This window comes from Notothenia rossii, assembly GCF_949606895.1.
Source record: "Notothenia rossii genome assembly, chromosome: 5".
NCBI classification, from domain to species: Eukaryota; Metazoa; Chordata; class Actinopteri; order Perciformes; family Nototheniidae; genus Notothenia; species Notothenia rossii.
The window spans coordinates 1,871,004-1,882,442 of NC_136903.1; the positions used below are offsets into that span (position 1 = coordinate 1,871,004).

At 45.6% G+C, this 11,439-nt stretch overlaps 2 protein-coding genes across 3 annotated transcripts in view; one reads left to right on the forward strand and one right to left on the reverse strand.

Moving 5' to 3' along the window:
- The first annotated feature begins 47 nt into the window (after window positions 1-47).
- Window positions 48-4,680, forward strand: pdcd2l (programmed cell death 2-like). The gene is made up of 3 exons (XM_079683976.1): window positions 48-452; window positions 1,282-1,503; window positions 2,352-4,680. Exons 1-3 carry the CDS (start codon window positions 182-184, stop codon window positions 2,972-2,974), a joined length of 1,116 nt encoding a protein of 371 aa, XP_079540102.1. The 5' UTR covers window positions 48-181; the 3' UTR covers window positions 2,975-4,680.
- A 318-nt stretch (window positions 4,681-4,998) lies between these two features.
- Window positions 4,999-11,439, reverse strand: part of LOC307040806 (nuclear factor of activated T-cells, cytoplasmic 3-like) — a 16,888-nt gene continuing 10,447 nt past the window's right edge. The window contains exons 9-12 of one of the 2 annotated variants that reach the window (XR_013808618.1): window positions 11,131-11,186; window positions 9,261-10,230; window positions 5,414-5,999; window positions 4,999-5,367 (exon numbers count right to left, since the gene is read on the reverse strand). Coding sequence is in view for 1 of the 2 variants with exons in the window: in XM_079683921.1 (XP_079540047.1) it covers window positions 5,929-5,999; window positions 9,261-10,230; window positions 11,131-11,186 (1,097 nt within the window). In the remaining variant the exon portion in view is untranslated. Of the gene's footprint in view, window positions 6,000-9,260; window positions 10,231-11,130; window positions 11,187-11,439 lie in introns of both variants that reach the window. The other variant, XM_079683921.1, reaches the window with a different exon arrangement.

Genomic DNA, 11,439 nt, shown 5'->3' on the forward strand with positions numbered 1-11,439 from the left:
TGGGTATTGTAATATTTTAAAAGTAACCTCCTTAACTTTATTATTAAGTAAAATGAACCACCAAATGTGTTTCAGGTTGATTTCTCCGTGAAATCAGAATCAGAATTTAACAACAAGAGGTGTTATAGTCAGTGTTGTGAAGAGCCTCCCTCTGCACACGGAGTTGTTTTGATGACGGACCATGTTCCTCTCACTTCCGGTGTGTAACACGTGTGAGATGGAGGTGGTTCTGCTGGGTCTGAGTGACGGGGATCTGGACCCGGAGCGGTACCGAGCCTCGTTCATAACCAACAAGCTGGGGGGGAAACCGGACTGGATGCTTCCGGACACCTCGCGACAGCCTCCCCGTTGCGCGCGCTGCGGAGCCCCGTTAGCCCACGTCGTGCAAGTGTACTGCCCCGTGCACATCTGCCCCCCCCACCACAGGACACTTCACCTGTTCGCGTGCACAGGTACAGGGTGGAAGAAGTACTCGTTGTACTTCAGTAAAAGTAGAAGTACTCAGATCTTGTAGTAAAAGTAGAAGTACTCAGATCATGTACTTGAGTAAAAGTAGAAGTACTCAGATCTTGTACTTGATTAAAAGTAGAAGTACTCAGGTCTTGTTCTTGAGTAAAAGTAGAAGTACTCAGGTCTTGTAGTAAAAGTAGAAGTACTCAGATCATGTACTTGAGTAAAAGTAGAAGTACTCAGATCTTGTACTTGAGTAAAAGTAGAAGTACTCAGATCTTGTACTTGAGTAAAAGTAGAAGTACTCAGATCTTGTACTTCAGTAAAAGTAGAAGTACTCAGATCTTGTACTTGAGTAAAAGTAGAAGTACCAGAGTGTAGGAATACTCTGTTACAGTAAAAGTCCTGCATTCAAACTGTTCCTCAAGTAAAAGTAGAAAAGTATTCTCATCAAAATATAGTGAAAGACAGTAAAAGTAGTCATTGTGCAGATTGGTCCATTTCAGAATAATATATATGATATGTTTTATAATGATTGATCATGAAAGTGTTCTCAAAGCTGGTAAAGGTGCAGCTAGTTTGAATGACTTTGTATTCTGCAGGGTAGCTGGTGGATTTACTCCAGGTGGAACTAAAGTCTGATTTAACACTTGATTATATTTCACATCATTCATCCACATCTGTGAAGTAACTAAAGGTATAAATACATGTAGTGGAGGAAAAGTACACAGTAGCCTAAAATGGAAATACTCAAGTAAAGTACAAGTACCTCAAAAAGTACACTACTTGAGTAAATGTACTTGGTGACTTTACTCCTCTCTCTGTGTTCAGGGTGCAGCAGCAGTTCAGAAACCTGGAGGGTGATTCGCTCCCAGCGTCCGGAGGAGACTTCCTGCACAAAGGCTCCGATTCAAGAGGCACCAGCCGCCTCAGAGTGGTGCGACACCGCTGAGGACTGGGGGGAGGAAGAGGAGGAGGAGGAAGAAGAGGAGAGTGGAGGTGGAAGGAAAGAGAGCCAGGTGCAAGAGGAGGAAGCAGCTCATCAGGAAGAAGGTAAAGACTTAATCCCTCTACTCCAGCCCTGTTACTAAAGTGCTAATTCGCAGACCGTATTACGCCCAGAACACGTCTTGTTGTTTCTGACAGCAACGTTTCTGATTGGCCCGTGGGTGTAAAGCCCGCCCACATTTTAGTAATGTCGTCATGACGCAGCGAATCTGGATCAGCTCCGTTGTTCCCCTGTTTTTAGAGATGTGGGTACTAGGGCTGTGCCCGAATATCTGAATATTCGTTTGTTGGAGTACTATTCGGGTTTCAATTTCGTTATTCGGATATTCGTTTTTTCTTTTTCGTTTTTTTGTTGTTGAATTAATTGAAATCTCCAATATCAAAGTAAGAGCTTGTGCCTCTTCGGGAGGTGCTAACACTTAACCATAAACGTTATCGTTTACTTTCTCCGTCTTTAAATGTAGATATGACTTTTTCTCCGTTAATCTCTGTCACATTGTTTCCATAGCAACAACAACTTCCTGTCAACAGCGCTAACTCTCCTTCAAAATAAAAGCATGTCCATATACAACTGCAACGAAAGTAACAAACACAATGCGATATCCTTTTCAATTTCAAAGAACACAAATTGGGTTACATTAACAAATAACTATAAAACAATAATACTGTAGAATAACAAAATGAATGCCGTGAATACACCAAAATACACGTGTCGAAGCGGTTCGCTGCCGATTACTACGGCCCCCCCCGGACGCGGAACGAATATTCGAGTATTCGCTGCTGATTACTACCGAATATCCGGAGCCCGAAAAATGTTATTTGGGACAGCCCTAGTGGGTACGGAGGAGAGAGAGAGGGTTTTGTTTCCTGACACTTGTTCATTCTCCTCCTAGCCGCCGGAGAGATGCACGTGAGCCTCGGTCTTCAGGACCTGACCCTCGGAGACCACGTTCCTGAGGAGAGCGTTCCCGAACTCCGCTCGTTCTTCATCAGCGTGGTGGAGGAATCTGAGCTTTTCGGGGAGGAAGACGAGCTGCATCACGCTCAGAAGCTTCTGCGGGAATACGAGAGGAGGGAGGGGGTTTCCGCGGGGGAGATGGAGGACGGAGATGGAGGCGGAGGTGAGGAGAAATACGAGAAGACGAAAGCCAGACACGGAGACGCCGTTTTCTCTCGCTTCATGAAGAAGATCTCGCTCTGTCCGCAGCAGATTCTGCGCTACAGCCGGCGAGGAACACCTCTCTTCATCTCACAGCCGCCGGAAAACATGCAGGTGCCGAGATGTGGCTCCTGCGGTGGGGAACGGACGTTTGAGATGCAGCTGATGCCCGCTCTGGTGAGTCTTCTGAGGGGGAGGAAGAGGAGGAGGGAGGAGGAAGAGGAGGAACTGGAGGTGGAGTTTGGGACGGTGCTGGTGTTCACCTGCACCAACAGCTGCTGGACGGGGGATTCGGGATCCACTGTGGAGGAAGTCTGCTTCGTGCAGCCGGACCCCGACCAGAAGCTCTTCAAATGACGAACTTCAACATTAACCTCAAAGAAATCAGAATTCAACAGAACTATCAAATAAATCCTCCCTTAAAGGAACGAGTCTTTAAAGAGGCTCTATTATATTATTACATGTGTTGGGTGTTCCCTCTCCTGTTGGTTTGAGTGCATGTAAATGGTCTGCAGAGGCTAACATCTCGTGTTTCTCTCCCCCCACCGGCTTGAAACGCCTCCATTGTTTACTTCCAGTGACATCATCTCTATGTAACCCTCCTATCGGCTAACACTCCACAACACATTGACAGGCAAAGGGGGCGGGGCATCTCTCTAAGCAGGTTGACCAATCACAACAGAGCATCCAAGTTTACCAATCCATATTTTATGTTTTTTTTTTAAATCTCTTCCGCTTGTGCTCACCAGACCTTATTTCAGACTAACAACCAAAAACACATTCAGACAACCATTGACTTCCAGACCATGAATGTTGACTCATTCCCAGGTTTTAGGACTCATTCCTGCACCTCTCTATAGGAACAATAATAACATTAAATCAGATTATTATTCTCTGAACTTTATCCACTCCACTGGCTCCGTCATTTATTTATATTTACCAACAATGACTTTAATCAGGCGTCTCATTTGCAGTCATTTCACAAAAAATCGACATATTGTTGGAGCCATAATGCACGTGTCTTTGTTCGTATCACAGGTTTAATGAATGATGCAGTTCCAACAATGAACACAAGATGGAGTATTCACTTGTGAATGTGTGTAAATGTAATCACTGGGGCCCAGTAGTTCAACACTTTTAATCTCAATCCGATCAGATTTTGAAATCCCATTTTTTGTGATCCAGGATCAGACAAGTCGGACAGATTGTGACCCTGTATTTCAAAGCAATTCAGGATCAGAATTAGACTCTTCAAGATGACTCGATCCTGAATATCAGTGATTTAATCTAGTGGACATGAAAAAGAATACAAGGAAGACAAGAGACCACATTGCAGAGACTTCTATTGTTCGCAATTACGTTTGAAAGGTGATGACAGATGATGGACTGTTTTTTTGTTGAAAGATATTTTTTCTTTAATCAAAATTACATTTGTGATTGACAATCTTTGTTGTGATACTTTTATGAGCATAAACATTTATGTCAACATTTGGTTGAAAACGAAATAGGCCACCACAAACGTGACCAAAACATGAAAAATAAAATGTATTTGCCATGAAGGCTAAACATTGTGTATTATTTCAGTTAACAAACTTTGCCATCTTATTTATATTGAAACATATTTTTAAATCAATGGTACAGTTCATGTTGCTCTGGAAATCCACTGGAGATCCACCACGCTGGTGGGATCAGGGTAATCCAGTTTCCTGTGTTGTCGGTTTGAACTGCCCGTTTTGAAGATTTGATCCAGATTAAATCTTGGATTGGATTTCCTGATCTGATATCAAAGTGATCCTAATCCTGTTTTTTGGTTTTGAACTCCCCAAAATCCAAATCTGATTTGATCAGATAGGGATTAGAAGTGTTGAACTCCTGGGCCTGGGTGATCAGATGCATGTGTGTGGGACGGTAGCAAACAGTTTTTGACCGTGTCGGCAGAAGCCGTGTGGATATGAGCTGTGTGTTAAACCCGTTTGTATTCAGCGTGACTGGCGAGCATATATTGGTATCTGAATGATAACAGAAAGGCAATATGGACAGCAAAATAAATGGATTGAAAGATATACACTCGTATGGACGTTGTTTTGTCATCTGGAACACGTGTCTGAACTTAGTTCTCCCGCTCCCATCCCTCAGCGGCTTCAGTTAGGATAAGGTTAAAAAGCCACGACACATGAAAAGGCAACAGAGGGCCAGATTTAGCATTTTGACCGGTTGCATTCAAGATACGTTTCTTCCTTCTGTGTCATTCATTGCATTAAAAGCTCGTATAACGTTGATCTGTTTGTAACCACGAGTGCCTGAGATGTGAGATAATCGACAGTTGAGGATAAAGTGTTTAAAACTCACTCGATAGATGACGTATGAAAACACGAAGCAGATCACTTTTTCTTTCGTTTTTACTTCAACCTTACGATACACATATCTCTGATTCAGTGTCTTCACTTTCACACCGCGACACGAGGTTGAACATCGGGGAGGAAATGTAAACCGTTAAAGCGATATCAAAAAATCAGCTGAAGGACTTTTCTTTTAAAAACCGGATCAGATCCAGAGTATCAAAAATACACTCCTTAATAATTAACTGGCCAATAAATAACGACGGTCTTCGGCCTCTGGTGTTTCTGGTGATTGTCGGATTTCAGCCCTTTTTCTTTGAGGAATCAGTCGTGAGAAGATCTTTGGTTTTCATCGAAGCGTCAGTGTTTCTCATCGAGGCGTCTCGGTGTTTCTGTTTCCTAACGAGGCGTCTCGATGTTTCCTAACGAGGCGTCTCGATGTTTCCTAACGAGGCACCTCGATGTTTCCTAACGAGGCGTCTCGGTGTTTCCTAACGAGGCGTCTCGGTGTTTCCTAACGAGGCGTCTCGGTGTTTCTCTATGGTTTTCAGGCACTTGAGGCTCGGTGAGTTTCAGGCACTTGAGGCTCGGTGAGTTTCAGGCACTTGAGGCTCGGTGAGTTTCAGGCACTTGAGGCTCGGTGAGTTTCAGGCACTTGAGGCTCGGTGAGTTTCAGGCACTTGAGGCTCGGTGAGTTTCAGGCACTTGAGGCTCGGGGAGTTTCAGGCACTTGAGGCTCGGTGAGTTTCAGGCACTTGAGGCTCGGTGAGTTTCAGGCACTTGAGGCTCGGTGAGTTTCAGGCACTTGAGGCTCGGTGAGTTTCAGTCACTTGAGGCTCGGTGAGTTTCAGGCACTTGAGGCTCGGTGAGTTTCAGGCACTTGAGGCTCGGTGAGTTTCAGGCACTTGAGGCTCGGTGAGTTTCAGGCACTTGAGGCTCGGTGAGTTTCAGGCACTTGAGGCTCGGTGAGTTTCAGTCTCTGCGGTACGGCTGCTCGTCGGTGAACTGAAGTCCGCTGATGTCTCTGTCGATGATCTCGTTCACTGCAACACAAACAGAAGAAGGACACCAGCTTTATTTATCACCAGGGCTGGACATCTTCTGATATTCAATACAAAAAAACAAACAAATGAGCTTTTTCCTGATTTAGAAACGATCTGAAACTCTTAGGGAAGAGGTTTAAAGCTCCAGAATCTGAACACTTTATTTAACAATTACTCCATTTTAGGATGAAATAAATAATACAACTATATATTTTATTTTTCAAACGTAAGAAGTTAAATAAAATAAGATAAAAATGTTTATAAACACAAGAAGTTAAAGTAAAAACATACAATACAAATTATGTTCTGAGTTCTAAAGTCCAATTTCTAACTTTTTTCTCAGAACTCAAGAAAAAAATATTTTTATTTCAGAAAGGAAATTGTTTTATTCTTTTTTCTGAAAAAGGTTTACAGCGAAAAATAAGAAATGTCTGTTCTCCGGGATAAAAAAAAAAAATTCGGAACATTTTTTGAGCAACGTAAACATTTTTGGGGATTTGATCAAAAGTGACTTTTTCCCAGAACTCACAAAATAATTCCCATTTGTCCCTAATCCTGTTCCGTAGGAGTGTTTTCATAAGGCTCTAAATTCAGGCTATAATTGAACAAACCCAAACACACTGCTTCCTACTGTGGATGTAAACACAACATTAAAAGCACTCTGTAAACAAATGCATGGAAAGAAAAGTAGCTTCTGTTTGACCACAGGAGGGAGCAGCTGCACACGCTTTCAATCTCTACGTTCAATTAAAACATGTGTGTGTGCCGTAGTGACAGGTTCTGCATTAAATCCTCTCACTACAAACTAACTCACATCTCTTTCTACAAACTGATTCTCACGCCGGCCGCTCTCAGTGGAACTGAGAAAGTATTGAGTTATTAAAACTAGCAGCGGTTCAGAAAGTGTTTTTCTGCACGGCAGCGAGCGGCTAAACTTAGATCTGTTGTGAAACCGGACGCTGCAGAAAAAATAAAGAATGGTATCTTCTCCATCTGACTGAGGCTCAGAGATAACACGCCTCCAACATCTCTCAACATGTCACACTTCTGCATTAAAACGTCTAAAGACCACAAGATGATGCCTCATGTGAGCACACAACTTGAGTAAATATGAACAGAGAAATGTGTAACAATATCAGGAACATGTTGTCGTACATTTCCAGGAAAAGCAATCGCTGCATTTCACAGTTTTTCAATATAAAACCTCATGTAATTACTTGAGTTGTGTGCTCACGTTATCCCAAATGTTTATAGAGGTGTGTGGCGCAGTGGACTAGTGCGTTCAAACCCCACTGCAGTCAGCATGTTGTTGTGTCCCTAAGACACTTCACCCTAAACTGCTCCTGTGGGGGTTGCCCACAGTATTGAGCATGGAAGTCGCTTTGGATAAAAGAGACTTCCATTCCACCATCCCCACACTCACTTTAAAGAATAGAATGTTGACAGTGGGCCAAAGTCATGTTGAAAGGCAAGAGGTGTGTGTGTGTGTGTGTGTGTGTGTGTGTGTGTGTGTGTGTGTGTGTGTGTGTGTGTGTGTGTGTGTGTGTGTGTGTGTGTGTGTGTGTGTGTGTGTGTGTGTGTGTGTGTGTGTGTGTGTGTGACAGCTGCAGCAACAGATTTAACCCTCGCTGCATCATCAGAGCAGCAACAAGCAACAAAAAACTATTATTAACACAGATCAGAGAGAAACACACAAACAGGGGGCCCCCTCGTATAAATAACACACACACACACACACACACACACACACACACACACACACACACACACACACACACACACACACACACACACACACACACACACACACACACACACACAGACAGAGAGAACTGTTTCAGCATCACAATTAAGGCCCGGACACACCAAGCCGATTTTGGCCGTCGATGAGCGTCCTGTCGCCCCACTCAGATTGGTGATCCCCGCACCGTCGTGTCTTTTTGGCCGTGCCGACACCTTCCGCGGCCGCTGTCGACCAAATAAATCACTCTGATTGGCTGTTCAGCTAGCGAATCCGTGTATGAGAAGCTAAACGGAAGTGAGGGACGCAAACAAACGATTTAAGAAGGCGCACACAGACGGCTATTCTTTTTCATTTTCTGGGCTGATGCCGCCATTACCGCACGAAACATGTTTCCGATGGAGGAGCGTGAAAATCGAACACACGCTATTTGTTGTTTGTATATATCACGCAGCCTGTCTTCCGGTTGTTGCCTGTTTTGAATGACAAATACACACTACCGCCGCCTGCTGGTGAGGAGAGTTATTGCCACTCACGCGCAGCTCGTACGTGCTTCTTGGCCGTCGGCTGAAGTCTTTGCGGTGTGTTCCAGTGCGACACATGGCCAAGACGCGAGGCGACGCAACAGTCGGGTCCGTCTGTGTCAGCCCTTCGGGGTCAGCTCGGTGTGTCCGGGCCTTAAGATGTCTGCTTTATTTCAGAAACCAGGTTCTGATGGAAAATTTAAAAACCTTCTGATTTCAGTTTTGTCGGTTTCTTTTGTGTGCAGGTCCTTTTCTTGTCATGCAGTAAACAAGGTGGCACGGGGGGAACACTTATTTGACCCTGATGATGAACTTTAAGAATATCTCCACATCTGTACGTAACGTGTATGTGCGTCTGGAGTTTTCATTGGTCCCTCTTTAGAGAAGACCAGGAAATGATGGACACACGGATCGTGTTCAAATCAATAGGCACGCAATGACTCTAAATTGTACTCCATTACTTCCCACCTCAGCGCATCGCCAATGTGTTGACCTTATATTGAGTTAACACTCTGAGGTCTCTCTACAGCAGTGTTTCTCAAACGTGTTCATACCAAAGACCACTTAACCAATCAAAAAACACTCGCGGACCACCTAACTCCACACATATCCAAAATCACATCATTTTTCTAGAACAGATTACAAATCGCCTAAAAATGGTACAAAAAAGTGTCGACATGTGATGAAGGTGTTGCGCTGGGCTATGAAACTTAAGCTCGCTCCCTTGCGGAGATATTCTCGCGAGAGTGCGGAAAACTCAAATGTATTTATTTATTTCAAATGTGAAATGTTACCAATATACTCACGGACCACTAGGGGGCGCTCACGGACCACCAGTGGTCCGCGGACCACACTTTGAGAAGCACTGCTCTACAGCAAAGCCCGCCTCCGGTGCTGTGAGATCTGCTTTCTGATTGGCTAAGGCCCTTCTGTACTGAAGTGTTACGATTGGCTTAGGAACGTCTGTATGCTTAATAAACGTCATCAGATCCTTACCGTCGTCCAGAGTGATCTCCTGCAGACCCAGAGACTCGGGACGCTCCCCAAACTCCTGCTTGATGCTCGAGGAGGGAGGAGACACCTTCAGGGGGGGAGGAGACGTCACCAAGACTCTCCTGGAGCTCAGAGAGGGGGAGAGTCTCCTCTGAAGTCCACTTGAGGAGGAGGAGGAGGGTGAGGGAGGAAGGGCGAAGGACTGAGGACAAGTGGAGGAGATCTGAGAAAGCAAGGAAGAGGTACTAGGAGGTAGGGAGGATGTGTGAGGAGGCATCGAGGGGATGGAGGAGGTGCGAGGGGAAGTGGAAGTGATCTGAGGAAGCAAGGAAGAGGTTTGAGGAGGTAGCGGGGAGGAGTTAGGAGGGATGTAGGAGGAGTGAGGAAACATTAAAGAGGTGTGAGGAGGTAAGGAGGAGGTGTAAGGAGGAATGGAGGAGGTGTTAGGAAGCAAGGAAGAGGAGTGAAGAGGCACTGAAGAGGTGTAAGGAGGTAAGGAGGAAGTGGGAGGCAGGGGTGAGGGGTTAGGAAGCGAGGACGAAGAGTGAGGAGGAAGGAAGGAGGAGTCAGTAAACATTAAGGAGGAGTGAGGAGGTAAGGACGAGTTAGGAGGTATAGAGGAGGAGTCAGGAAGAAAAGAAGAAGTGTTAGGAGGTAGGGAAGAGGAGTTAGAAAGCAAGGAGGAGGAGTGAGGAGGTAGGGAGGGGGAGTGAGGAGGGGGATGGAGGTGAGGCGGCCCACAATGCACCGGGAGGTCACATGACTCGTAAAACTGCATGTCTGGTTCCGGTTGGTGGAAGGCGGGGCCAGGTGCATTGTGGGAGTTGTGGTCCGGCTCCTGTTTGACGGCGGGCAGGAAAGTGAAGTTCTGCGTTAGGCTCCGCCTCCTTTTCCCGTTGGAGACGCAGAACTGGACCAGAATCGGTTCTGAGGTTCTCCGGTTCAGACGAGGAACCTCCACCACCAGAACGCACTGAAACACATTTACACCAACACGTTAAAAACTACAAGGTTCACAACTACAGGAAATCTACTTTATTAATTTCTACAGGTGAGAGACAGGTGAGAGACATGTGAGGGACAGCTGAGGGACAGGTGAGAGACAGTTGAGAGACAGGTGAGGGACAGGTGAGGGACAGGTGAGGGACAGGTGAGAGACAGGTGAGAGACAGGTGAGGGACAGGTGAGAGACAGTTGAGAGACAGGTGAGGGACAGGTGAGAGACAGGTGAGGGACAGGTGAGAGACAGGTGAGAGACAGGTGAGAGACAGGTAAGGGACAGGCGAGAGACAGGTGAGGGACAGGTGAGGGACAGGTTAGGGACAGGTGAGAGACAGGTGAGATACAGGTGAGAGACAGGTGAGAGACAGGTAAGGGACAGGCGAGAGACAGGTGAGGGACAGGTGAGGGACAGGTGAGAGACGGGTGAGAGACGGGTGAGAGACGGTTGAGAGACGGTTGAGAGACAGGTGAGGGACAGGTGAGGGACAGGTGAGAGACAGGTGAGAGACAGGTGAGGGACAGGCGAGAGACAGGTGAGAGACAGGTGAGGGACAGGTGAGAGACAGGTGAGGGACAGGTGAGAGACAGGTGAGGGACAGGTGAGATACAGGTGAGAGACAGGTAAGGGACAGGCGAGAGACAGGTGAGAGACAATGATAACAGGGATTGAGGAGAAGTGAGGAAACATTAAGGAGATGTGAGGAGGTAAGGAGGAGTTAGCAAGAAAGGAAGAAGAGTGAGGAGGTAGGGAATAGGAGTTAGGAAGAAAATAGGAGGAGTGAGGAGGTAGGGAACAGGAGTTAGGAAGAAAGGAGGAGTGGATAACAGGACTATAAAGAGAGACCTGTATAGGGAAAGTGTTTCTACTCACACCGCTGCTTTTATCCGGCAGAATTCTGGCATCCATTTCCCAAAGTGATCTTCCATCTGAGGGTTCAGTCAAATTCATTTATTCACAAAGTGTTTAAAAATAACATTTATAAACAGAATGGAGAAATGTGAAATGTGACACGCTGATGAACCGTCTGGAGCTTCAAACTAGACACACTAAACCGTAAGTATCTAAAATATATATTACTTGTTATTGGTCCCGCCCCTTAGCCTATACCGTACAATGTGTTTTAGCGCTGGCCAATAGGAGCACGAGTGTTCTATTGTGATGTCACTATGTTCCCTCTGA

Bases quoted from the DNA above. Each gene is read 5' to 3' on its own strand.
- pdcd2l (XM_079683976.1), top strand. From the start codon at position 182: ATGTTCCTCTCACTTCCGGTGTGTAACACGTGTGAGATGGAGGTGGTT. The intron at 453-1,281 runs GTACAGGGTGGA...CTCTGTGTTCAG, and splicing joins TCACCTGTTCGCGTGCACAG to GGTGCAGCAGCAGTTCAGAA. The intron at 1,504-2,351 runs GTAAAGACTTAA...TTCTCCTCCTAG, and splicing joins AGCAGCTCATCAGGAAGAAG to CCGCCGGAGAGATGCACGTG.